General features: G+C 36.8%; 3 protein-coding genes across 3 annotated transcripts; 2 read left to right on the forward strand and 1 right to left on the reverse strand.

Moving 5' to 3' along the window:
• Positions 1–69: 69 nt before the first annotated feature.
• Positions 70–15189, forward strand: LOC132168862 (Protein prenylyltransferase superfamily protein). Its single transcript, XM_059579930.2, has 10 exons — positions 70–703; positions 782–1087; positions 3162–3272; positions 5434–5524; positions 11512–11580; positions 12108–12185; positions 13195–13281; positions 13868–13918; positions 14652–14888; positions 14980–15189. The coding sequence occupies exons 1-10, from the start codon at positions 612–614 to the stop codon at positions 15112–15114; spliced, it is 1257 nt and encodes a 418-aa protein (XP_059435913.2). The 5' UTR covers positions 70–611; the 3' UTR covers positions 15115–15189.
• A 1745-nt stretch (positions 15190–16934) lies between these two features.
• Positions 16935–19513, forward strand: LOC132170961 (Pentatricopeptide repeat (PPR-like) superfamily protein). Its single transcript, XM_059582128.2, has one exon. It carries the CDS (start codon positions 17190–17192, stop codon positions 18963–18965), a length of 1776 nt encoding a protein of 591 aa, XP_059438111.2. The 5' UTR covers positions 16935–17189; the 3' UTR covers positions 18966–19513.
• Positions 19514–20878: 1365 nt separating this feature from the next.
• Positions 20879–25757, reverse strand: LOC132172049 (Pentatricopeptide repeat (PPR) superfamily protein). The gene is made up of 3 exons (XM_059583482.2): positions 25665–25757; positions 22847–24961; positions 20879–21168 (listed from the first exon to the last, which is right to left on the reverse strand). Exon 2 carries the CDS (start codon positions 24730–24732, stop codon positions 22945–22947), a length of 1788 nt encoding a protein of 595 aa, XP_059439465.2. The 5' UTR covers positions 24733–24961; positions 25665–25757; the 3' UTR covers positions 20879–21168; positions 22847–22944.
• Between the last annotated feature and the right edge of the window lie 634 nt (positions 25758–26391).

Consider the following 26391-nt stretch of genomic DNA (forward strand, 5'->3'; position numbering starts at 1 on the left):
GAGACAGAGACGGAACCTTGCGCCGGAGGAGAAAGAGGATGAGCGCGGGAGGGGGAGGGGGAGTGAGAGACTGAGAGGAATTTTGGATCTGAAAGGGGAAAAGACAGCGTGAATGGTTTAAAATTCAAACTTTTATTTTTTTATTATTTTTAAATGCCATGTAGGAGAGAAGTTGGTTTTAAGTTGGGTTTGTGTTGTGCCTTTAACATTTTCCATATACAAAATGCATTTTTGAGCTGAACAGTTAACCGCTACATGTAGCGGTACTGTTCACCACGTATTTGTCTTTTCTTCTCTCTCTTCTCCCGAAACTTTCTTCTTTTTTCCCACTTTATTTCTTCCATTACATGTTGCGATTCAGGCCCACGTGATCGCCGTTCACCATCCTCATCCCCACCATGTTCCGGTTCAGTACCACTGTACAAGCCTCATCCTGATCCCCGTTTGGTTAACCATTTTGCATAAAAATTTAGATAAACCAATGTAAATCCTCTAAAAAGTCCTGCACTTTTCCTGACACTTTCTCCGCAGCCAAACAGAAATCAGATTCCTCTCGAAACCTTCCTCCACACCGTTATACAGCGTAAGCAACCAAGCCAAACAAAAAAATCATGAAAGAAGAAGAAAAAGAATCATATTCGGAATCAAAATCCGCGGATCTCTTGCACCAATTCGAACAGATCCTTGAATCCAACCCTCTTATGTAAGTTCATGGAGCTATGATTTTCATATCTTTTTGTATGTCTATATATATAATTCCTATATATGTTTTCGTGTGCAGTGATGAAGTGGGTTTTATACACCCATCCCAATTTGCGAAGCTAACTGAAGAGGCAGGCGATGATATCGCTACTCCGTCTTCAGATGATGCAACCTTTTGGAGCAGAGATCACAAGCTCGGCGTCTCGACACAGGTTCTTTTGCCGTTGTACAATGCGGCTAAGCATGCGTTTATGGCCGCAATAGGAGAGTATAAGAGACTCGGCGACGACGTCGTATCTGATGACAGAGTGGAGAGTGAAGTGATGATGCATAGTAGGGCTCTCTTATTGCTCAGCTCCGATTTCGGCACTGCCTGGAATTCCAGGTCTTTCTCTGGACACTACTTTGCTACACAGTTAAAATTAGTCGCAATATGTTACAATCCCAAATCCCAAATTCCCATAGGTTAAGTGCAATATATAAGCTGTTGAACACTCTTTCATTGCAAGCCGTTTTTCAAGGTGAGTTCCTAAAGTTTATTATAAATAGTATCAAAGAGGGACCAGGTTACGGTCAGATGGGGCGATCATTTGGTTAGATTAAGATGTCTTAATATTATGTATGGCATAATACATAATATTAAGTTATTGAATGATGATAAATGACTGAAGTTGCCAAAAGAAAAATGGCTACCACGTAGTTAGTGTCAATAGAGTTGGTTGTCGTGGACGTCCGATTCGGGAGTGTAGTGGAATAGTAAGATCCCTAATGTTCCATGTTGGTTAAGCGCAATCTTAACCATGCGTATATAAGCTTTTAGGCACCATTCCCTTGCATGCCAGTTTTTAAGGGTGGGATCTACCTAAGGTTTGTTATATAATAATAGAGACAGGTATGGGACCGTGGTTTACTCTGCTGGGGTGGGTCTGATAGGCCCTGCCTTGGAGAGGTTCCCCGACATAAAAAAAAAAAATAATAATAATAGAAACAGTTTTTGTGTTTTGGTAATTCTGTTCATAGGTTTTAGGTAGCGTTGGCTTGTAATTCAAGAAGCGATGCTCAAATTCTCACAAAATTTATATTTGTAAGTGACCATTCCTGGGGATTTTTATCAAATTGTATAAAAAAATAATAGCTGTTTCACAAATATTGCATGAGTTTCCGAGCTAGTGAGTTAGCAGCAAATATTCTAACTTTAGGGACCTGATATTATACAGCCTTGTGTTTTTTTTTTTTTAACTCAAAATTTACACAATGCTGATTGGTACTTCTCCAATTAAAAGCATACTGATATTTTTCATTTCAGTTCGAGTTGAGTGAATTCCAGGTTCTTTAATAAGTGCATCGATCATAATTCATATGGTTATGCCCCCACCCTGACTATTCGAGTTACTAGCTATTCAAGATGTAGAAAGTTGTATTCACCTATCATTGTCAAGATGATATAATTTGCAAACGGTAGACTGGTTTTTCATCACCTTTAGTGGTTTTCTTGTATACATTCCATGTACTAGTGCACACTCCTTTTAAGGCAGAGGCTTTAGACCCAGTAATGTAACTTTTTATAACCGAAACGTGGATGACCGCTCACAGAACAGTTCATGCCTCACATTAAACTGTGTAGGATTCAAGGCAGAGGCGGGTCTATCTACAACAAGCCGACTGCAGGACACATCCCTGCCCTTGCAGAACTTTGAAGTGTGTGCATGTTTTATTCTAGGGAAACTATACAACCTCCTCAATCTACCTTGTGATTTGCAATGTCCCCTCAATCTACCAATTTTGTTAATGTACCCTACCATTCTACCATTGGGGTTACAATGTTCGTCCCCTGTTAACAATTTCTGCCAAGTTAGGTAACAAAAATGACCATTACACCGACATATTTTAAATTACAATTATACGCTTAACTTTAAAAAAAGTTGGATCTGTACAGACCCGCACGTGACCCGCACAGAGTCATTGATGAGCATAGGTTTTTGGTTTTTGGTTTTTTTATTTATTTTTTTCTAAATTGTTTTGCATATTTTTTGTTTTTTTCTTCTTTTTGCTTCTATTTTATTTTATTTTTTATATATATATTTTTTTTCTGGATTTTGTTTGCTTTCTTTTAGTTTTGTTCCTGGATTTCTTTTTGCCTCTTTTTGTTTTTGTTTTTGTTTTTGTTTTTGTTTTTTTCAGAAATTTGGGCCTTTTTCTGATTTTTGTATTTAACTTTTCATGCAAAATGTCCATTATACCCACCCTTCATTAGGATTTAACAGAAAATTTTAATGGAAGGGGACATTGCAACCATAATGGTAGATTGGTAGGTATATAAACAAAATTGGTAGATTTGAGGGGGCCAAGTGTAGTTTCCCATTCATTTTATGTCTTTTGGCATCAAGTCATTGAAGAACTTTTGTATTGCTGCCATTTTTAATCCTTACACCTATTCCGGTCTCATATGCATTATGCAGGAAGCTAGTTCTGTCCAAGAAGCAGCACCTCTCAAAATTCATGGATGAACTTCTGTTGTCAGAACTTGTTCTTTCATATTCACCCAAAAGTGATCATGCTTGGAGCCATAGGTAACATAGTTTTAATGGTTTTTTATTATTTTTATGAAGCACAATATTGATACCAGTTGGTTTATGTAGCATTAAGGAATAGCATTATTAACTTGATGAAATCTTTCTTTTTGTTCTTTCATTGGCTCCTTGCTTGATATGTATCATTCATGTTTATGATTCTTGACCTGGATAAAATTTTAATTGTTACTCGCATTCCTATCTAATATTTATTATTGTAACAACTCGCTCTAAAATGATATGATATTGTTCGCTTTGGGCCAAACCTGCACAGTTTTATTTTATTGGGTTTATCCCAAATGGCCTCATACCATTTAGAGAGAGTATGCTCTATATAAGCACATCTATTTTCTCACACCCAGGCGATGTGGGGCGCCACAATCACCCCCTCTTGGGACCCAGCTTCCTTGCTGGCGACCCTCATGAGCTTGTGCACCCTCCCCTCATCTTAAGCTGGGCTTCAGCTCTGATACCATATATAACAGTCTGCTCCAAGTGGTATGATATTGTCCATTTTGGGCTTTATCCCGCGTGGTTTTATTATTGAGTTTACCACTAAAAGCCTTATACCATTTATAGAGAACATGCTTTGAATAAGTACATCCCATTTTCCACACCCATGCGATATAGGTCGCCACAATCTTGTAACGATCTAAGGAAAAGTGCTAACTACATTTTTTTTTTTTTGATAAGTAATGTAGTGAAAGAAATGCTAGATGTTTTGAAAATTCCACTAAGACCATAGAGGAATTGACTCATTTCTTCTTCTTTACTCTTTACTCTTGGACGGCCGCTTGGCTAGTTCCTTTAGTGATTAGTTTCTCTGATTTTCTTTTTCATTTCTCCCCCTCCTAGGCGCTCTCTGTTTATACTTCCCGTGTATGTGGGTTGCGCCCCTCTGCGCTTTTTTTTATATATCATTATTACTTATCAAAAAAATGTAGTATATATCAAAAGCGCTAGCTACATTTGTGTTATCACTCCAAGAAAACTAGTCAATTTGGAGCTTCCCTAGAATCTATTATAAAGCTATTATAAAGCATAATTTCACCTAGTAACTAGGTAATGTGGGACAACACTCATAACTATCTTTATAAATCATCCATTTTTTTTTTTTTTTTTTTTTTTTTTTGGACATGTCCACACAAGGGAAGGGGGAGGGGAATTCGAACTAGTGACTTCCGTTTCATGAGGCGTTGTTCACAGCCGATTGAGCTACCCCTTGGGGACCTAAATCATCCATTTTATGTAAGCTACTTCTCATTTTCTCAATATGAGACCAAGGTGTTACAAAGTCCCCCTCTTAAATTACTAACGTCCTCGTCAGGGTCACGTCATGCAGTGCTCCAGTACCACATGGCCTGGCGTTACTAGGTGGCTCTAATACCATTTGTAATGATCCAGAGAAAAGAGTTAGCTACATTTGCGCTATCAACCCAAAACGATTAGTCAATTTGGAATTTTCCGAGAATCCATTACAAAACCCAGTTTTATTTAGTAACTAGGTAATGTGAGACTTAGTACACATAGCTATTTTTGTAAACCACCCACTTTATGTGGGTTACTTCTCATCTTCCCAATATGAGACTAGGGTGTTACAAACTCTCCCTCTTAAATTCCTGACGTCCTCGTCAAGGTCACATCATGTAGTGCTTCAGTACCACATGGCCTGACGTTACTAGGTGGCTCTGTTACCATTTGTTACGACTCAGAGAAAATCGCTAACCATATCTGCGCTATCAACTCAAAAAGACTAGTCAATTTGGAGCTTCCCTAGAATCCATTAAAAAACCCTGTTTCACCTAATAACTATGTAATGTAGGCATTTGCATTGATCAAAGGCAGGGGGCTTAGGTGAGCTTAGGGTTGTTTTGGGTTTTGGGTATCAGGGTCTCTTTAGGCTTCTTTTGGGTTTTAGGGTCCTTATATGGGGATTTTTTTGTGGGTTAATTCGGGTTTTCCTATGTATTCTCACTGTGTACTTAGAGGCGTATTACGCTTTTTTTGAAATGTACAATATTACTTCTTAAAAAAAAAACTATTATGTTAGCTACTTCTCATCTTCCTAATATGGGACTGTGGTATTACAATTACTTTTTCACCTCCCTAGTGTGGCTTTAAGCAATAATACTCATTCTTATGCATATTATCAATTATGCAGGCGGTGGGTGATCAAGTCAGTCAGTGGAAAGTGTTCAACTCTACAAGAGATCGTGAGGAAAGAATCTGAACTGGTGGAAAAAATAGCTGAGGTTTAAATTACTAAGGTTCATATTTACTTTTCATTATTGAAATACTCCATTCTCATATTTGTTGTGTTCGCTTGTTCTTTCTCTTACACTTGCCTAGATCAAACAACACAGAGAAGTCCAATTTCTTTTTTTGGATTAGCACAATATCAAGTTCGCCTAGAAAATACCTAAGACATACTTAAGACGTGGATGGAAATAGAATTCATGTGTCTTTTCTTGGCCACCAAGATCCAGCTTAATTGTGTCTTCTTAAGTTCTGCTAAATCTAGTGACAAATGATAAGGTATATCTAATTGGAAATGAAACTATTAAGAAGGTTTTTTTGTTTTTTGTTTTTGTTTTTTTGTTTTTGTTTTTGTTTTTGTTTTTGTTTTTTTGTTTTTTTTGTTGGTGCGTTTCTTGTGTGCTCATAAACACAAGAACTGAAACAAATAGTTCTCCTTTTTTTTTTTTTTTTCTCTTTCCTTTTCTCTAGTTTGGTTCCTCAAAATAAAACCAAACCAACCTTGCACATCATAAATGCTGCCACCTTGCCACTATCTTTGTGGCTGTTGGTTAGATATGACAAACAGCTCTGCAGCTGGTGGATAATCTAGTATTTTCAATATCCTTTGATGACAGATTATAATGTTAAGGTTGTATTTGCTATTGAAAATGAGATCAGAAAAAATTGTAGGTTGTATTTGCTATTGAAAATGAAACAAGTAAAAGTTGGTTCCTGAATCTCTTTTTTCCTAAATTTTGTTCCTTTTTTTTTTTTTTTTTTTTTTTTTAATTTTTTTTTTTTTATAACTAAAAAAAGAGCTTTTTCATTAAGGATTTTGCATGATAAGGATTATACAACACTTGTTTATATCGCCTATCTCTTTAAAAAGTGGTATCCTGGATATGAAGGTGGAAGCCCCTGTGCAGACTTTGGATGATGGCTTCTCATTTAACATTGTGATTATGTAGGTCATCTTATTGGAGCAATGGAAGATTAATAATTTTTGTGGATATAGATAAAGTATTATAATAAATTAAATTTCTCTCTGACTTTCATGCACTAAAAAGAGTTCAAATCTACAAGACTTCTAGATAAGTCTAATACATTTTTAAATTGGTGATTTCAAATGTCTGATTCCAGTACGATCTTTGTGCAAAGGCCTACACATAAATATGGTGAAATGGGTTTCATGGTTATTGCTGCTTTATTTGTGCTAGAAAGTTAAAAGGTTTAAAGGAGGAGTAAAAGGTGTGGAATGAGCAAGTCTTTTGGGATATAAGGGTTACTAAGAGAAGGCTAATGGTCGGAGTTTTTGAGTTTAACCTGAAATAAGAAAATGAAGGTTAATCTCAGGGTGATTGAACAAAGAAGAAGAGCTAAAGACAGAATTGGAAAGGCTTAAAAAAATGTGATTGATCTCTTGGCATTAGAAATCAAGGGCTGTATGGTGGGAGACAGTAATTCTAGATTCTTCCATTGTTTAATGAATTCTCACTGAAGGGAAAATTGTATTGGCAAAATAGAGGTTGAGGACACCACTTTTTTACAGTAGAAACAGTAGAACAGGTCGTGAAGGACAAAATTTTGGGGTACTATAGCAATCTTTTTGGGGAATTGATAGAGTGGGCCCAAGGGTAGATGTTTTACGTTCTCTTTCCATTGATACAGGGATAGGGGTTGGTGAGAGAGGAGCTTTGATAAGGTGGAAGTTGAGGGGGTTCTAATGATTTGAGGGAGAATAAGGCTCCAGGTTCAGGTGAGTTTATAATGGCATTTCCTTAACATTGTTTAGGGAGTTGTGGAGAAGGATATTCTGGATCTTTTTCTGGAGTTTCATGATTCTTGAAGCTTTCAGAAGTCTTTTGATGCTTCTTTTATACTCCTGCCAAAGAAATGGGATCCAAAAGGATGAGGGATTTTCAGCCAATTTATTTATAGGAAATATATATAAGATCTAGGTGAAGGTTCTGGCTAATAAGATTAAAAAAACTGTGTTGTGAAAGTTAGCTTTAGAATACCAAAATGCTTTTGTGAAGGGAGAAATATATAAACTGTGTTCTCCTACGTTATCAAAAAAAAAAAAAAAAAAAAAGGCTAAACTCTTGTACACGAAAAGTATACAAGAGATGCAACCACCGTAATGGTGTTGAAAATCTAAAAAGTTAAAAAAATTTACAAAATCTAATGAATGTCTTAACAGCAAAATCAGGGATTGAGCGTAATCAATTATTTGTAAGCTAGATATTCAAAAGGTATATAACGATGTGAATAGGGATGGGCTTAGTTACTCATTTGTTCAATTTGGGTCTACTTTATTATGGTTATGGAGATCCTCAATTAGATTCTTATGACAATATTAGAGGGTGGTTGTAACACTTCCAAATTATATTACCCTTTGGACATAATTTGGAACACTACTATTATGCCTTACTAACATAATTGCAGTAGAATTTGACTTTTTTTTTTTTGCTGTAAACTAACATCATCAAATACTTATATTTTAACCAAAGCATCTAAGCTAAATACTGTCACATAATTGTCATCAACATAAGAGGACTAATGGTGGGTACTCGAAGTGGTCTTGCCTTAGAGGAGTTCCCCATTAAAAAAAAAAAAAAGGGACTATTTTTTACGAAGAAGTGAGAAGTGAGTTGGAGGCAAAATTTAAGGGCTCTTTGGTTGAGAGAGGGGAGGTAAGAATGCCAAATTTTTTCATTTGGTGGCTAATTTGAACAGAATAAACAATACCATTGATTCCTTAGTTATTAATGGCTCCATTTCTTCAAATTGTTCAAAAACTAGGGAGCATTTTGTGTAGTTTTACACTAGCCTTTATTCATAATAATTTGGTTGGTGGCCCAAATTGGATGGTCTTCATTTTAATTTTATTGATGCTGAAGAGGCTATGTGGATGGATAGAGCTTTTGAGGAGAGTGAGGTCTTTTAGATGGTGAAAGCTTTGAATGGTCATAAGGCCCTAGGCCGTGATGGTTTTTCTCTGTGGCTTTCTTCTTCTAGTCTTGTTAGGAAGTTCTTAAAGAAGATATCATAAATGTTTTTCACGAGTGTCATGCTTGGGGTAAGTTTGAAAGGAGCTTCAACGCTACTTTTATTTCCCAAGAAAGTTAGGGCTATGGATATTAAGCATTTTCGACCCATTAGTCTTGTAGGTGGCGTGTATAAAATCATCTCATAACTCCTTGCTATCAGACTGAAAAATAGTGTTGGATAAGGTTATTTCCAGGTATCAGAATGCTTTCATACAAATCTTAGATTCAGCCCTTGTTGCTAATGAATGCCTTAACAGTCGTATCAGATCAGAGGATCTGATGTGCTTTGTAAATTGGACTTAGAGAAGGCGTATGACCATGTTAATTGAGGTTTCTTGTTGTATACGTTGAGGAGATGTGGTTTTGGGGAAAAATGTCGCGAATGGATAACTTATTGGATTTGTGGTGCGTTCCTCTGTTTTGATTAATGGATCTCCTACTAGTCTTTTTAGTAGCTCTCATGGCCTAAGACAAAGATCCTTTATCCTCTTTATTGTTTGTTGTTATCATGGAGGCTTTGAGTAGAATGCTATCCGCCACTATGGATAGGGGGCTTTTATCAGGTTTTTCAGTGGGGTTGAGGAATAATGATGAGCTCCTTGTGTCTCATTGTTTATTTGTGGACAATGCTTTGATCTTTTATGGTAGATCCAGATCATCTCGGTCATTTGTGTTGTCTCTTCTTATAGTTCGAAGTTGGCTTAGAGTTAAAGATTAACTTATCTAAATCAGAGTTGGTCCTTCTTGGTGTGGTGGGGATATTGGTGGTTTGGCTTGTATTCTTGGTTGTGGGGTGTTTTCTTTGCCTATGAAGTATTTGGGCCTTCTGTTGGGGCTTTGTACAACGCAAAATCGAAATGGGATGATGTTATTGAGAAGATGGAATGTCGTTTGGCGAGTTGGAAGAGGCTTTATTTGTCTAAGGGTGGTAGGTTGACACTGATTAAAAGCACTCTCTCCAATTTGCCAACTTATTATATGTCCCTTTTGCTTATCCCCATTGGTGTTGCCAACCATATTGAGAAACTTCAATGGGATTTTTAATGGGTGGAGTCAGTGACGAGTTTAAATTCCATCTAATCAGTTGGTCTAAGACTTGTATGCCTTTTTCCTTGGGTGGTTTTGGGGTTAGAAAATCTGGTTCTATTTAACCAAGCTCTCGGAGGGAGGCCAAGTGGAGATCGGCGATGGTAGTTAAATATGACATGTGGGAAGGGTGGTGTTCCAAAGAGGTTGTTGGGTCCTTTGGTGTGGGGTATGGAAAAACAATAGGAGGAGGTGGGGGGGTTTCTCTAGATTTGTCAAATATGAGATGAGAGATGGGTCCAGGTTCAGGTGTTGGCATGATCTATGGTGTGGGGACAAGACTCTAAAGGCAGCTTTTCTGGAGTTGTTTAGCATCACTCGCTGCAAGGAGGCTTTGGTGGCAGATTATGTGCAGTTTTCTGATGATGTTCAAATCTCTTTAGGTTTGGGTGGCGGCTTACAACAATTCTCGTTTTCTAGTTTCTTAGAATTTATGGATTTGTGTTATTCTTCTACCTAATTCGGACTTCTCTTGTATACTTCCTAGTATACTCGGGTTGTGCCCCTTTACACTTTTTAAGAATATTAATTATAATAATTATTGAATTAATGATATTAATTTTTTTTTGATAAGTAATCAACAGACTTTATTAAAAGCGTAAGGCGTCCCAACGTACACTAAAAGTATACAAAGAGGATCACCTAACTAGAAGGGGAAAAACGTACAAGAAAATCATCATAGCTAATCGACATCGGAAAAACAACGCAACAGTCCAAAGATACAAAGTATGGAAACAATTGGATAAAATGTCATCAAAGGACCTCTCCACATCCTCAAAGCACCTATTATTTCTCTCTCTCCATAAACACCAAAAAAAAAAAAGTAGGCACCATCTTCCTGACTGCTGCACTCCCCCCCTCCCTAAAGACCACCAACAAGCTAGCAACTCGAAAACCCGACCCGACATCACCCACGATAACCCAAAACGACCAAAAAAGGCACTCCACAAAGCCGACGCAACCTCACAATGAAGAAGAAGATGATCCACCGTCTCCTCACTCTTCTTGCACATACAATATCTGTTCACCACAATCACATTTCGCTTTCTGAGGTTATCTAAGGTTAGAATTTTGCCCCAAGCCGCCGACCTCACAAAGAAAGCTGCTCTTGGAGGAGCCTGTGTCCGCCACACACTCTTCCAGGGAAACTTCCTCCCTTCCGAGTGCGCCAAAGAGAAAAAGAGAGACTTGACCTTGAAAGTTCCTCTTTTGGAGGAATTCCACCATAATCTATCTTCAAACCCTGGTCTCACTCTAATAGCATGCAGCACCTGGAAGAAGGAGGCAAAGACATCCACCTCCCAATCATGAGCCTCTCTCGAAAAACTCACATTCCACTGATTGGACTCACCTAGCATCTCCAAATTATCCGCAACTGAGGCATCCTTCGCACAAGCAGTACTAAAAAGAATCGGGAAAGCTATCTTGAGAGCTGAATCTCCACACCACCAATCATGCCAAAAGCTAACCCTAGTCCCATCCCCCTGATATTAATTATAAGATGGTCAATCATAGTATGTAGTCTTTCTAATTGACTTCTTTAATTGCATTTTTTGACCCTATGTTTTTAAGAATATTTTGCCAATGAATTTGGGCTCAAACAACTCTTCTTATTTCCATAAGAACAAGATGTGGGGTGTGGTTGTGGATATAAGATCCATTGTGCGCATATATAAAATTACCAATAAAAAAACAGTTAACAAAATTTCTTTTGCTTTCTACAATTGTCCATATAAATTGATGGTTTAACTAATGACTTTTTGCACACCATATTGCTTTGACACATCCACCATACTAGGATGTTGACAGAGAATGTGCCAGGTAGAAAAGTAGCATTGTCTAAGTTCATTCTCTTTTCATTGCAGAGATCAAAAATGAACTACCGTGCATGGAATCACCGATGCTGGCTCGTTTCCTACATGACAAGGGAACAGGTTAGTTCAACGAGTAATGATATAAGGAGGACTTGAATCCTCCTACATGTGATGTGTCTTTTAAAATTACCAATATATCAAAGTTCAATAATGATCATCTCAAATTCAATGGTGATTTTAACAGCCACATCATATTTGGGAGGACTTTAGGAGGACTCTAGTCCTTCTTATATCTTTACTCTAGTTCAACCGTTGCTTGATAGCTTCCTACATGACAATAAGAACATGCTAGATTCTCAGATTAATCTGATTGTATGAGTTCTCTAAGAGTGCTACAATACTGATTCCACATCAATTGCATTCACCTAAATACAAAAATACATGGTAAACCAGATAACTGATATTTGTATGTTAGCCTTTGATTCTAAACTAAGGTTACTGCTTCAGTTTTATAAGACTTTATCACATTACATAACTATTTTTTTTTCTGGATTAGTTTCTTGTGCTGAGAGAGAAAATAATCTTAGGAAGTATAATTCTGAGTTCCCCCATATTGTTCTTATCAACTATATGGATCTGCATGGCAGGTGCTACATGAGTTAAAGAAATCCAGAAATTGGGCGGAGTTGCATGTTGCAGATAATTGTTGCTTCCATTATCGCAGTGTGAGTATTCTTCTATGCATTTGAACTTGACACTCCGACATAATTTGTTCCCCCCCCCCCCCCCCCCACCATGAAAAAAATCCCCCCAAGATAAAGGTAAAAAGAAAGAAAAGAAAAAAGATGAGGATAGATCTGGTTAAATCATGCCTAGAATTTTGATATACTTTTTTTTAAGTAGCAATATGTCATTGCACGACTCTTTCTATTTGTTGCATTAGCATTTAGTTTGTCTCCCTTCCTCTTTCAATCAATGCACTTGATGCAGATAGGCTCTAGTAGACTCAGCTTTTGCTCCTGTCTAGGGGCGACGACCCCTACCTTTCTTGTAATACTCCGGGGTCCCACATTGGGAAGATGAGTAGCGCACATAAAGAGGATAATTTATAAAGACATTCATGGGTACTAAGTCGCACATTGCTTACTTATTAGGTGAAATTGAGCTTTATAAGTGATTCTAGAGAAGATCTAAATTGACTAGTTCTTTTGGGGTGAACGCATATATGGCTAGCGCTTTCTCTAGATCGTTACATTTCTCTACTATTTCTTTTAATTTATAAATTATCATGTTACTTACCTGGTTGAAGAGCCATTCACAAACATAACATGCTTATGGTTGCGGCAACTGGACTTTTAACCTTTGATGCATGTGCAATTGACTTATTGTTATAAAAATGCATCAATGCCAGAATGATGATGTTCCTAGAAAAAATGATGCTGTTGATATAATTGCTTGTCAAGTTAGTGTAGCCCATAAAATGGATTCTATAATTTTAAAGTGGAAGGAATAGTATTATCATTATAGCTGTTCTTATTTTTTTGTTCCTGGAGTGATAAAAGCACAAGACTGGACAGGGATACTAATCATAACCCCCAGGAGAGAGAGTGAGAGAGTCGTTCATGTGCTTTAATTATCTCTTTGTGGAGTAAGGCACACGAAAAATTGACATGATTATTGTGATGAGCTGGAGATTTCCATATTTACGACATTTTGATTGCTATCAATTTGCAGCTGCTAATGCTCAGGATTTTGAAAGACTCGCCCTGTAGACAAGAAAATGCATCTTCTGATTACGTTGAAATCCATAAAGTATGGAAGGTAACAATCTTCTATAATTTCTATGGAATAACCATTTCAAATTTCTAGTAATTTTCTACAAGCAAATTTGCTCTCCATGTTCATAGTCTGTGTTTGTGTTGTTAAATGCTGATGCCTTAGGAATATCTTTAAATTAAGTAGTTTCATGATACTTCACTATCCAGTCATTTCTCTTTCTCCACACGTCAATTTAAAACATAGATCTCACATCTCTTCTTTAAATTGTAGGTTCAACTTCTTTGAATTGTATGGTTTGTGGGTTTAAATATACTAAGACGAATTATGATGCCATTTTTTTCAGCTTAAGCTTTTAGGATTAGTGGAAATGTAAGTGCATTGCTTGTGGGAGATTGCATGTGTTACAGAATGCATGAATCGAAAATGGAGCTAGGTTATGCAAATGCAATGATAAGCACCGAGTCACTTTGAAAATCCTTTCATGCCCAAGTCTGTCGATTTTGTGACTGCTTTCTAGTCACTACTGCAGTTGCATTATGTTTGTGACTTGTATATTTAAAACTATTTTTATAATGTCTCGACTATTTATACCAAGTTATTTAACGTTCTGACATTTTTGGTATGACAGGAGGAGCTTGATTGGAATGAAATGTTGATAAAGCGTTACATAGGAAGAGAGGTAAGGCCCTAACTCTAATTACCTCAGCTAAGCCTTAATCACATTAAATTGTTATTGGTTTTATGGATCTTTTCAACTAATCAGGATCTGCCGCTTGTACCCTTTTCATTCATTCTATCGCATCGCATCTAAAATCATACTCTTCCTCACTTCACTGTTTATAATGTCATTCTTCTACTACTATCTATGCTGTTTATTGGCCCCCCTTTCCCTCTTTTCACTCCTTCAATTTGTATTCAAGGCAAACAGTCATTGTGTTTTACCTTTTTTTTTTGGACTGACTACAGTTGCACATGGGGAAGAGTTGGTTATGTGAGAACCTTTGGTTATTCTGAGCTCTAAAATTGCTCTGGTTGTGCCTGGGAATAGTATATATATCTGAAAAACGAACTTGAATTTTCATGTCAGTAATTTTTGTAGAATCACAGCATTGGTAACATTGATAAGCTGTAGATACTGGAACTTTTGGAAGTGAAAAAAAGGGAAAAAGAAAAACTGGCCTTTTATATATTCCAGTGTTATATTTTCCTAGATGCTGTCATCCAGGAATTGACTGCCTAAAATCACTATAAGTATCCTTTTTGCCGTCATATCAGTTTAGCATCATGAGCCTATCTTATAGCAATACCTTTCTTCATGATTTCAGTCTGTACTTTTGTCGAGAAATTTTTTGGTTCCATTAATCTTTCTATTACTAAAGAATGTTTAACCCTTTGGATTTCTCTTTAAACAGGCACTATGGCTTCATCGCCGCTTCCTTTCTTTGTGTTGGATGAAGCAATTTGCGACTGATCTCTGCAATGCATCCTGCCATTCTCAGCAAAAAACCAGCATCAGTAGTGTCTTTGGTTCCTTTGTTGATAATGAGTTACGTCTCCTGGACTCCTGCTCAACTGTTCTGAACAATGACTTTGACGATTTCCAAGCACAAGCCACGTTGTCTGCTACTTACATATTGTGGTTGACAAAGGTAATAGCAATTTTTTTTTTTTCTCTTGTTCTTTTTAATATCCCATTTTGTAACTTCGGTGGGATGCTTAGATTTCCTTTATGTACTTCAGCAAATCCCTGAGTTTCAGTCTGAACTCCAAGAGAAGAAGCTTACAGCAGGAAATCTGAAGAGTATGTTGAGTAAGATGTGCCCAGAAAAGGCCGGCCTTTGGGATTCTTTGATGGGGCTAGATCGAAACGTCTGATCAGTTTGCGTGGAAGTGAACTTATTTTTTCCTCTTTTTTTTCCTCCTATTATGAGATTTACTGTACTTTTTTTTTTTAAAAAAAAATTTATAGGATAATATTACACTTACTAAATTTTATTTCCAAAAGATAATTTTCAAATGATATATCACCATTTCATGAGATTTATTATTTTGAGAAACGTACCACCTCCCATCAAGAATAAAACTTCTGATGAGTTTGCACAGGCAGATAATAGTGAAAAAAATCACCATACATATTTGAAAAATATATATAGTATTTTTGGTATGACAAATCTATTATTATTATTGCTCATCCAAATTGCAATATTATTTGCTTTATACTCTATTTTGTTTTTTTACCATCAATTCATTTGATGGCGATATGACTTTTCATTAACATCCAATTTTCGGAAGGAAGAGTTTTTTACCCGCAATTATTGATTGTAGCTCTAGTATCTATGAGGGCTAAGACCAATTTCCTAAGACATCTTTTCTTTCCTTGACTAGGGCAAAAAATGATAGATTTGAATACTTTTTACCTCATCTTTTTTATCCTCGAAGTAATTTGTACCCAACCTAATTAGAATTTGAACATTTTTCATGGCAATAGTTCATAGTATACTAAAATAGTTAGCATCCCCAGTAAACTCAAAAATAGTTTTTTAGCTATATAGCTCAAAAAACTATTTTGGTAAGCTAAATCACTAAAAACCACCAAAAAAATAAATAAAATAAAAACTCTCTCCAATAGGCTCGGCAAAATGATGAATTTTATTTGGCGAGTGATTCACTCACTAAAAAAAATCACTCCTTTTTTGTTTCTTTTTCGCACTCAACCCGAACGTGGTTCCTCTGCAACGTTGGATGATTGTTAGAAAAAACCAAATTTAAAATATGACCTTCAAAGACGAATTTTCAAAATTATGACCTTTAAAATAAAGGTTAAATGCATTTTCAGAATTTGTGCTTTACGCCAAAATCAAATAGTTACGTTGGTTTTCAAAAATGTTACAAATGGTATATATGGTAAATAAATAAACTCATTTGGTACTTCCTTCATGATTCTGTTAGTTTTTTTGATGGAGCTCTACGTACCCCTTACACATGAACTAGTACCTGTGGTTTTAAGGCTGCCCCAAAGGTTGCCCCCATGGGAGTGGTTCAGCCACCCCTTAGCTGCCCATTGGGGCTGGCTCAAGCCACCCCCTAGAGCTAAAATGGGGGTTGCTGGCCACCCCCTATGGCCAAAATGGCCACCCCAAACCCAACTCTCTAGAATTTTATTTATTTATTTTTGGGTTACATATTATTTTAAATATTTTTTTAATCTGACGTAGCACCCAAAAACATAGTTACCACGCCACTTATCGTCTTGAAACCACATGTAACAGTCCACGTGTAAGAGGTACGTGGAGCTCCGTAAAAAAAACTAACAGAATCATGAGGAAAGTACTAAGTAAGTTTATTTGCTTACCATAAGTATTATTTGTGACATTTTTGAAAACCGAAGTGGCTATTTGATTCTGGACCGTTAGGAAACAAATAAACTTTAAAAAATATAAATATTAACAAAATATTTGAAAAATAATATTTAAATAAAACAATAAAATAAATAGTTAAAATGGAAAGCGGCTTAGAATAGGACGCTCTAAATGTACTTTTATAGATCGAAAAGGATTCTACCGTTTGTAATTTTTGGAAATTAATACGAATGAGACTAAAGGTAATCAACGTTATTAAGGGTAATCAAATTCCTTGTCCGAGGACACTGTGCTGCCACCCGGTGGCGGTCTCTCATATCTTGCGCCACGCGATTCCTTATCTTTATTTTCGCCACAAAAACAATAAAAAACCAGAGATTCTTTATCTTAAACACATGTACTGAAATCCCATAGAATCTCCAACTGGATAACAGTTTCAAGGAATCTGAAAAGCAGCCAGTACATTGAACAACACCAAAGTGGGATATACACACATATTTCAGGTACATACTTTCTCTCTTCTTCTCTTTGATTTTCCGCAAAATGTGGGTTCCATGAGCACCACTGAAGCACAGCACAAAACCATTGTCAATGACAACAATTTCCACTGAGTTTTGGCCTCAGACCCTCCCTTTCACCACCCGACTGAAACCCACCGCACATTCACATCAAAGCCCTGTTGTGAGGTGCAGAGTCCCAAACGCCAATGACAAGAGTCACGGCTCCAGAAACCCACAAAAGGTTAGCGCTTCTACTGAAACGAGGCCAACCTATTTGCAAAATCTTGATTTCAAAGAGACCCATTTGACGAAAGTCCTCAATAGGTCCTGCAAAGTAGGCAACTACAAAGAGTCACTCTACTTTCTTGAGTGCTTGGTTAACAAGGGCTACAAACCTGATGTTATTATTTGTACAAAGCTCATTAAGGGGTTCTTCAACTTGAGAGATATCCAAAAAGCCCTAAGGGTGATGCAAATCTTGGAAAAATATGGTGAACCAGATGTTTTCGCGTATAATGCATTGATTAGTGGGTTTTGCAAGGCTAATCGGATTGAATCCGCGAACAAAGTCCTTGATCGAATGAGACATAGGGGATTTTTGCCTGATGTTGTTACATATAATATAATGATTGGAAATCTTTGTAGTAGGGGAAAGCTTGACTTAGCTTTGAAGGTCATGGATCAGTTATTGAAGGATAATTGCAAGCCTACTGTGATTACTTACACAATTTTGGTTGAAGCAACCATTCTTGAAGGTGGAATTGATGAAGCTATGAAGCTTTTGGATGAGATGCTATCAAGAGGGCTTCGACCTGACATGTATACTTACAATGCAATCATTAGGGGCATGTGCAAGGAAGGGATGGTGGATCGTGCTTTTGAGTTTGTTAGGAGCTTAAGTTCCAAGGGTTGTGAGCCTGATGTAGTCTCATACAATATTTTCTTAAGGGTACTTTTAAATCGTGGGAAATGGGATGAGGGGGAGAAACTAGTTAGCGATATGATTTCAAGAGGTTGTGAGCCAAATGTTGTTACTTATAGCATTTTAATTGGTTCGCTCTGCCGTGATGGTAAAATTGAGGAGGCTGTGAATGTGTTGAAGGTTATGAAGGAAAAGGGATTAACTCCGGACGCATATAGTTATGATCCATTGGTTTCTGCATTCTGCAAAGGAGGGAGATTAGATTTGGCAATAGAATTCTTGAATTACATGATCTCTGATGGTTGCTTACCAGATATTGTGAACTACAACACAATCATGGCCACTTTATGTAAGAATGGAAATGCTGATGAGGCTTTGGAAATCTTCAAGAAGCTAGGGGAAGTAGGTTGTCCTCCTGATGTGAGTTCTTACAACACAATGTTCAGTGCACTATGGAGCTGTGGGGATAGAGTTAGGGCTTTAGGAATGATATCAGAGATGGTGAGCAAAGGGATTGATCCTGACGAGATTACATACAATTCGCTTATATCGTGTTTGTGCAGAGATGGTATGGTGGATGATGCGATTGGGTTGCTGGTAGATATGGAAAGTAGTGGGTTTAAGCCAACAGTCATCAGTTATAATATTGTTATTCTTGGATTGTGCAAGGCTCACAGAACCGATGACGCCATTGAAGTGCTCGCAGCAATGCTTGAAAAGGGTTGCCAGCCGAATGAAACTACTTACATTATGTTGGTTGAAGGGATTGGTTTTGCAGGATGGCGAGTTGAAGCTATGGGCTTGGCTAAGTCCCTTGTCAGATTGGGTGCTATATCTGAAGAGTTGTTAAAACGGTTGAACAGGACCTTTCCCATGCTTGATGTTTACCAAGGGCTCACCTTGTCTGACGATAAGAAAGTTTCTGATGATCTACCCTTGACATAGTCCAATTTTATTAATCGCTTCTTCTAGCAGGATCTTGTTCTCTTATGTTCAATGCTATTCCCTTGGTTATTATCTCTCTCTTTCCAAACATTATGGGAAGATAATGTTTTGTCAGATAGACAGCATGACCGGTGGATGAACGAGTCTATGATCACTTTGACGACAGAAGCTTTTGGACCTAGCAAAAAGTAATGAGATATGTTTAACGTTGAAACATTCAAATGAAATGTTGTATCCTTAGAAATTGAATTCTAACTGGAATTTAGAAGTGGAAAGGCTTGCAGATGAAGCAAAAGGGAGAGCAGAATTGAAGGAGGACATTATCAGGTCTGGCAGGATAGTTTTGGCTTGGAGTTTTGCATAATTGGCAGGCAAATCTCCACATACCTTCAATTTTGGCATCACTGAGGAACACAGCTTTATAAGATATCACAGATGAAGAATGATGGAGTATATCTTAATCTGTTTCAGATGCTTGTATGTACTTTTGTGAATCTTACGAACTATCTCTGCATTATATCAATTATATAACAAATTGTTGAAAGTTTTGCTTAGGTATTATGTTATATCTTGATATGTGAGAGATTTTATATTTTTTTGATAAATATATGTGAGAGATTATTTATTCATGCAACTTGAATAAATAAATAATACACTGCACTATTTCAAGTTCAGCAAAGTCAAAATTTGCAAAATTTCTCCTTTCAAAGGGACTGCAGATTTTATATATATATATATACATATATAAAGAGTGGATTCCAACACAAATTATGGCTTCTAGAATCTTTTCCACATTGTTGATCTGTTTGATTAAAGAAGATATGCGAGGAAAGGAAATGGAATTGATCTAAAAAATAACATTCCTAAAAACCATTTTTTATATTTTGGGCTATGTTGATCCCTGACCACCGTTTGGCCTCACAAACCATCGGCAACCATATTTGGCAGTCCTGTGATGTCACTGGCCTCGCCCATTTCCGTCTCCGACCATAGTCTAGCGTAGTCTCCAGAGGCCCTTCCCTGTCATTGGCCACTGTTTGTTGTTGTTTCCACCTAGCCATCTACTATCAGCAGCCGCCATCCACATCCAATTTTGAAGGCTCTTTGTCATCACTGGCCACCTTCTGCTACCGTCTTTGACAACATCCGTCATTACTAACCACTCCTAATGAAATGGTTGGCCACGACGAATTAGATCTTGGCAACATCCGTCATCACTAACCACCCCTAATGAAATGGTTGGCCACGATGAATTAGATCTTCAACTCGCTTAAGCCGCATATGAACAAAATTTGTAGTAACAATTACTGGGAAAGACCTCTTAAGGAGTGAGAAAAAAGAAAGTTTTTTTTCTTTAAAATCACTCAAATGGTAAATAGTAAGCTACAAAACGAGTCTTTTTTTTTTTTTTTTTTGGGATCCCTCCCGCCTTCTACAACTCACTCAATGTCTGTAGATATGAAAAGACCATAAAAAGACCATATCCCTCCCTTCAACCAACTGAACGATCTATTGACCAAGGATAAGGATCCACAACAATTTTTTTGCCTGAATTGTTAGCAATTGGGACAATGTAAGAAATCCTATATGATACCCACTAGTCCGGATAGGTGGCCAAGTAATCCAAATTTTTTTTGAGCAAGTAGATCCTATATGGGCCTCTTTTAAATTGTAAACAGTAATTACTGTGAATCGCAGCCGTCTGAGAATGGCATGACCACCAACTACACAAGGAGACTTCTAGTGCTCCCATGAATTTGTGCATTTCTCTAGGCGAATCTGTACCCCTTGATTGTTTTATATGACAAAAGCAGCATATCTTTTAACTGTCCAAAGGGGCGGCGACTGTATGGTGAACAATTTCTAAACCTGCTAGTAAGCATGAAATATTGAAATATAGCAACACCTGGAAGTGAGAGGCATGACAGGAGTAAAGGGTGCACATTACAATCAACGAAGATATAATTCAAGAAGATTCCTGCTAAAAAGTTCTGTATAAGTTTTTTGACGTCTACAAATCCATAAACAAAAAAAAAAAAGAATTTCATCAAGATGGTGTCAAAAATGTTACAACAAGAACACTCAAAAGACAACCAGCAAAACCATAAATCTTTTTGCAATCCTAGGTGTCTGAAATATATGCTGCTGCAGCATGGAATCACCCGCAGATTCCAGCTTTGAAATGAAGCTGCCAGACGCCTCCCTGGAATCAGCAAGTTCATATAAAAATATTAGCTGAACGTGACAGCATCACTAGTTGAGTTAATAGGAGGCATGCCTTTAACTCCCACAACTTTCAGCAAGAAATATATTGCAGATATAAGATGGAGAATTTGTCACGTAGGATCCATAAGAAACGCTACAAATAATCCATGGTATAATGATACAACAGATATATGCTTAAATTATGCAATGCAATGACCTTTCCTCTCTCTCTCCACTTTTTTACGTTTTTTCATTTGAATTATTTATTTTGGCTAGGATTCGAATATATTTACTGCTACCTAGTACCTACTATGTAATAAACATGTGCCTTTTAGTGTTCTATTTTCTAGTTCCAATATCTCTCCCAATTTTGTTTAGAAGCCTTAATTCTTCCCAACTCTATTAGAACCCTACAGAATTCTAAACTCTTCAGCTGATCCACGATTAGGCTTATCGACTTGACACACGCACCCAGTGGGTTTTGAACCCACCACGACCTCATCTCTACTCCATTCTTATGATGGAAGAAGTGGCATTTGAGCCAAACCTCACCATCAGGTCGCTCTTTTCTTCAAAAAAATTTTTATTTTAAGTTCTTCAGAGCAGTTCCAAATCACTTTGAACATAACCTAAAGAAATTCTACTTAGTAACTAATTCCTACTACATTTTGTTCCTTGTTGCATATGATTTCCTCTCTGTTATGTTATTTGTCATTCGCTTGACAAACTAAATGACCTAAGGAAAAATATTGGAGTGTCACTTTGTGTTTGATTAATCTGCCATTCTTCTCTCCTGGCTATCCCCTCGATCCAAATGTCTTGTCTGGTTGCTCATCAACAGAAATTGGAATCTTGGGCCAGTTACTTGACCTGAATGCTCAAATTGGTTGCAGAGGAACGTAGGGACAGAAAAGTTGTAAATTTCAAATTGAGATTCAATATTTTGGGACCCAAGAAACTGAAAACCACCCCCAACTACAAACTATTTGCTAATTGAGTTGAATTGTCCTTTTATAAATGACACATCCCAGGACGGTCAATGGGTATATCTGAGGAACAGCCAAAGCTGTCTAATAAAATGAACAATGTAAGGAGCTAAAGCTGATTTATTATAGAAGAAGCCATGCTTTTTATCTTTTAGAAAAGAAATTTTGACTGAGTAAAATGCTAGCAGAATACTAGTAATAGATCTCAAAATAATAGATCATCAAATTACCAAATTATATCAAATCTAGAAGACTCATGAACGAACCAGCTTCATAGTTTGATGCTTTTCTTTAATGCAATTAAGGTTTCTTTTAGTACCACATTTTCTATTGCAGCTTCAACATCAAACAAATTCAAGGATTTCTGATCTTAGCTAGTTTTTTCACGGATGAAAGAAACAATAATAATCTTTCTTCTGCCTCATTCATGGCCATAAATACACAATTGCATATGCCCAATGACTAGTACATATTACAAAAAGCCAACAAAAAACATAAATTAACCACAGATATGATCAAGCAAATCCGATTAGTACCATATATTGATATGAGAAAGAGCAGCAACATTCGAGATCACAGACAAGATAAACACAACCTAACAGGAATAATGGAAGTGGCTATATCAGGAAATCAAAAAAATTGTTTAAGTGTAAAGAACTTCTAGCAAGCAAACAGAATAGGAGGAATCACCTTATGAGAGCGTACATTCTGTACAACTATAAGCGTGAAAATGGCTGTCTAGATTCCAGGAAATGTTGAAGAAGGTCAAGTTTTTGCATAAACTCTGTCTAGTTCAGTATGGTCCCCTCTCTTAAAATGTCCCATTCTATCAACTTCTGATGCAACTCATTAGCCTCTTTGCTCATTCCAGCAGCAGCCACGCCTTTAATTATCATGGAATACGTTGTCACATCTGGCTTGCATCGACTTGAGATCATCATTTCTAGAACTTGTATTGCAATATCCACTTTCTTATTGTTGCATAATTCCTGGATCACAAATCTATAAGCTTTATTTCCAACTCTGTGCCCTTTCTTACTCATCTCCTTCATTATCTCAACAGCTTTCTCAACCAGATCCACCCGACAAAAGCCCCAAATTAGACAACGATGGGTAATATCATCTGGAGTGATCCCATTTTCTATCATTTGGCCATACAATTCCATTGCTTTCTCCATCATACCCTTCTTCGCTAACCCATCAATCACAGTATTGTAAGTGATCAGACAAGGAGAGCAGTTTATACCACCTACAATGTGAAGCACTTGGAGGGCCTCATCTACCATTCCCTCTTTACAAAGAGCACCTAGGAGAATGTTATAAGTTACAATATCAGGTGAACAGTTATGGGAAACCATTTGATTATAAAAGTTGATGGCACGATCCAAGAGCCCATATTTGCACAAACCATTAATCAAGATATTGTAAGTAACCACAGTAGGAGTATGGGAACTTTCATTCATGATTGCCACTATCTCATCTACTTCATCCCAACATGCACGGTGACAAAGAGAATGCAGAAAAGTGTTGTAAGTTATTGCATTGGGTTCCATCTCATGAGATAAAAGATTACATATAACCAAAGCTGCATCCTCATATTTTCCCTGTTTACAAGTAAAATTAACCAGAGAATTGTAAGTAATAATGTCAGGATAACAGCCCTCCATTGCCATATCTTCCAATACTTCAAGAGCCCGCAAAGTTCCACAGCGCCTGCAGACTAGCTCAATGAGAACTGTGTAGGTAATCAGATAAGGAGGACATCCCTTTCTCAATTGGTCCTTCCAAAATCCAACAGCCTTATCGAAATTCCCATGATCAAACATTGACCGGATAATTGTATTATAGGTAATCACATCAGGTGGGCAACCACTCAAGCTCATCTCATCCAAGAGGTCAATGGCAGATTTTAACAGTCCTCTCTTGCAGAGACCACCAATCATCATGTTGTATGTGATGATATCTGGAACACCACCAGACATGACCATGACTTTCAGGACTTTGGCAGCTTTATCCATTCGATCCATTCTGATAAGGCCTCGGATTAAGTTTGTGCAAGCAGAGAAATGTGGAATTTGGTTTCGACGTGACATAATATCAATCAACCTAGATGCATCCACCAATTTCCCTTGGATGCAGAAGTTCTGAAGAATGTCATTGTTGGTTTCCTCATTGTTTCCAATAAAGGGTCCATCTAAATACAATGACGAAGAATTTGAAGGCTTCTTTGAATTCATTAGCTGTCTGAAATTTCTTTCAACACCCATCCCATTATTTTCAGAGCTCCATTCATCTAGATCAATCTCATTGTCTCTATCAATGCAAACACTTCTGTGCAAACCTCTAGACTGTGAAAAGCGCACATTTATTTCAGGAACACGAACCCCCCTCCATTGTAAACAAAATTGAGTTTTGTGAGTACGCTTGTTTAAGCAATTTAATTGAAAAGCAGGTGCCTTTCTTTTTGAGCAATGGTGCCTGCCAGAACAATGACCCTCCTGTTTGGAACACCCATTTAAACCATGCAAACTATGAAATACCACCGTGCGATTCTGTTGGACAATGCTGTACCCCATCCCTCTCTTCCCACTTGACACAATGAACTCTAACAGGCTACAAAGATCAATATGACATGCATTATCTAACCAAAGACTCCTTTTTAATCAAATCCAATAAACCAAACCTCAGATCAGGTCCTCGCAAAAGGGAGAACCCGTAGGATTATTGATTTTTGATAAACTCAAACTCCACATAAATATATTCCTCTGGCTTTTCTACTCTTCAGCTAGAGAATGAGAATCACAACTGCGAAAGTTCAAACTATCAATAACCAAACTAGGAAATTTCATTAAAAGAAAAGCGGAAAAAAAAAAAATACAAGCAAGAAAGATGTAGCAGAATATCTTGGACTTAAACTGCAGATAATTATAACTTGGAAAAGTGACAAAAGCAATTTCTCAGCTCCTAAAATTCAAAATAAAATGCTGCCATTTCATCAAATTAACAAAACACACTCACTTCATACGTATACTTACAAAACACAAAATACGAGGGAAGAGAGAGTCAAAGAGAGGAAACACTATCACATATATCCAATATGCTTCAATTGGATGCAACAACAACAGCAATAATAATAATCTTTTTTTTTTTTTCTTTTTTCTTTTTTTTTGTAAATTTTAATAATAATAATAATCTGTCAGTACCCCCTTGGAGCCAATTACTTATCCAAAAAAAAGATCTTTCAGTACCCACACGGGAACATATTCTAAAACCCAGTTCCGAAGAATCAAAATGATAATAAGCATTAACACTACAAACGCGAATTGGTAAACAATAATATCAAGCAAAAGAATTTTGACAATCCCTCCGCTAGAACTGCTAAAAATAAACTTCATAAAGAAAAACTCAGTTCAAGAAACTCATAACAAGCACATTTCCCAATTCAAAATTGACCCAATTAGCAACAATAGAGAGCGAGAGAGAGACTTGAAGGTCAGAGGAAACATACTTCGGGTTTGGTTTGGTTTGGTTTGGGTGGGAAGTAGCAGACTGAAAACAAGCGTGTTTCGTTCATTCGGTGATAACGAAGTTGACGAGTGACGTTAATTACTAGGGTTGCTATTTCTTTCTTTTCTATTATTTCTCTGTTTGCCGCCCCAATAAATTATAATAATGATAATTGAAAAAAAAAAAAAAGTTATTTTAAACTAAATCACAAAATATGAATTATTTTGACAACGTATTTTTAATAATTGCGATTTGAAAACGTAAAAAATATGTGTTTCCAAATTGTAGGTAATGACATTTTTTCTTTTTTGAAAATGCATAATTTTAAAAGTCAAACAGCAATTTTATCAAATACTTTAACTGCGTTTTTAAAACTTATGTTTTCAAATTGCACATTTTAAAATAACTATTTTTAATTGTACTTTTTGAAATTACAAACTCAAACGACCATTATAGCTTCTTTGGAATTGCGTTTGAGGGGTCTAAAAGTGCTTTTAACACTCAAAAAGTCCGTTTCAATAAAAAAGTACTAGTTTAGTAAAAAAATTAAAAGCGCTTTTAAGGGTCCAAAAAGTTTAAAAATTGTCAAAACGCACTTTTGGCAAAAGCTTAAAAATAAAGTTTTTGCCCAAAAGTTTTTTTTTAACTTAAAAATTATATTTCTCAAACGCAATCCCAAACAGGCTCTTAATCTCTCATCTTTTTTTATTTATTTATTATTATTATTT

The sequence above is a fragment of the Corylus avellana genome, chromosome 1, assembly GCF_965113065.1.
Source record: "Corylus avellana chromosome 1, dhCorAvel1.hap1.2, whole genome shotgun sequence".
In the NCBI taxonomy this organism is placed as follows: domain Eukaryota; kingdom Viridiplantae; phylum Streptophyta; class Magnoliopsida; order Fagales; family Betulaceae; genus Corylus; species Corylus avellana.

What these genes read in the sequence shown, in the direction of transcription:
- LOC132168862 (XM_059579930.2), top strand. Translation starts at nt 612, where the DNA reads ATGAAAGAAGAAGAAAAAGAATCATATTCGGAATCAAAATCCGCGGAT. An exon ending in CCTACATGACAAGGGAACAG is followed by an intron (nt 11,581 to 12,107) that starts GTTAGTTCAACG and finishes TCTGCATGGCAG; the next exon opens with GTGCTACATGAGTTAAAGAA. An exon ending in AGCGTTACATAGGAAGAGAG is followed by an intron (nt 13,919 to 14,651) that starts GTAAGGCCCTAA and finishes CTCTTTAAACAG; the next exon opens with GCACTATGGCTTCATCGCCG.
- LOC132170961 (XM_059582128.2), top strand. Translation starts at nt 17,190, where the DNA reads ATGACAACAATTTCCACTGAGTTTTGGCCTCAGACCCTCCCTTTCACC.
- LOC132172049 (XM_059583482.2), bottom strand. Translation starts at nt 24,732, where the DNA reads ATGGGGTACAGCATTGTCCAACAGAATCGCACGGTGGTATTTCATAGT.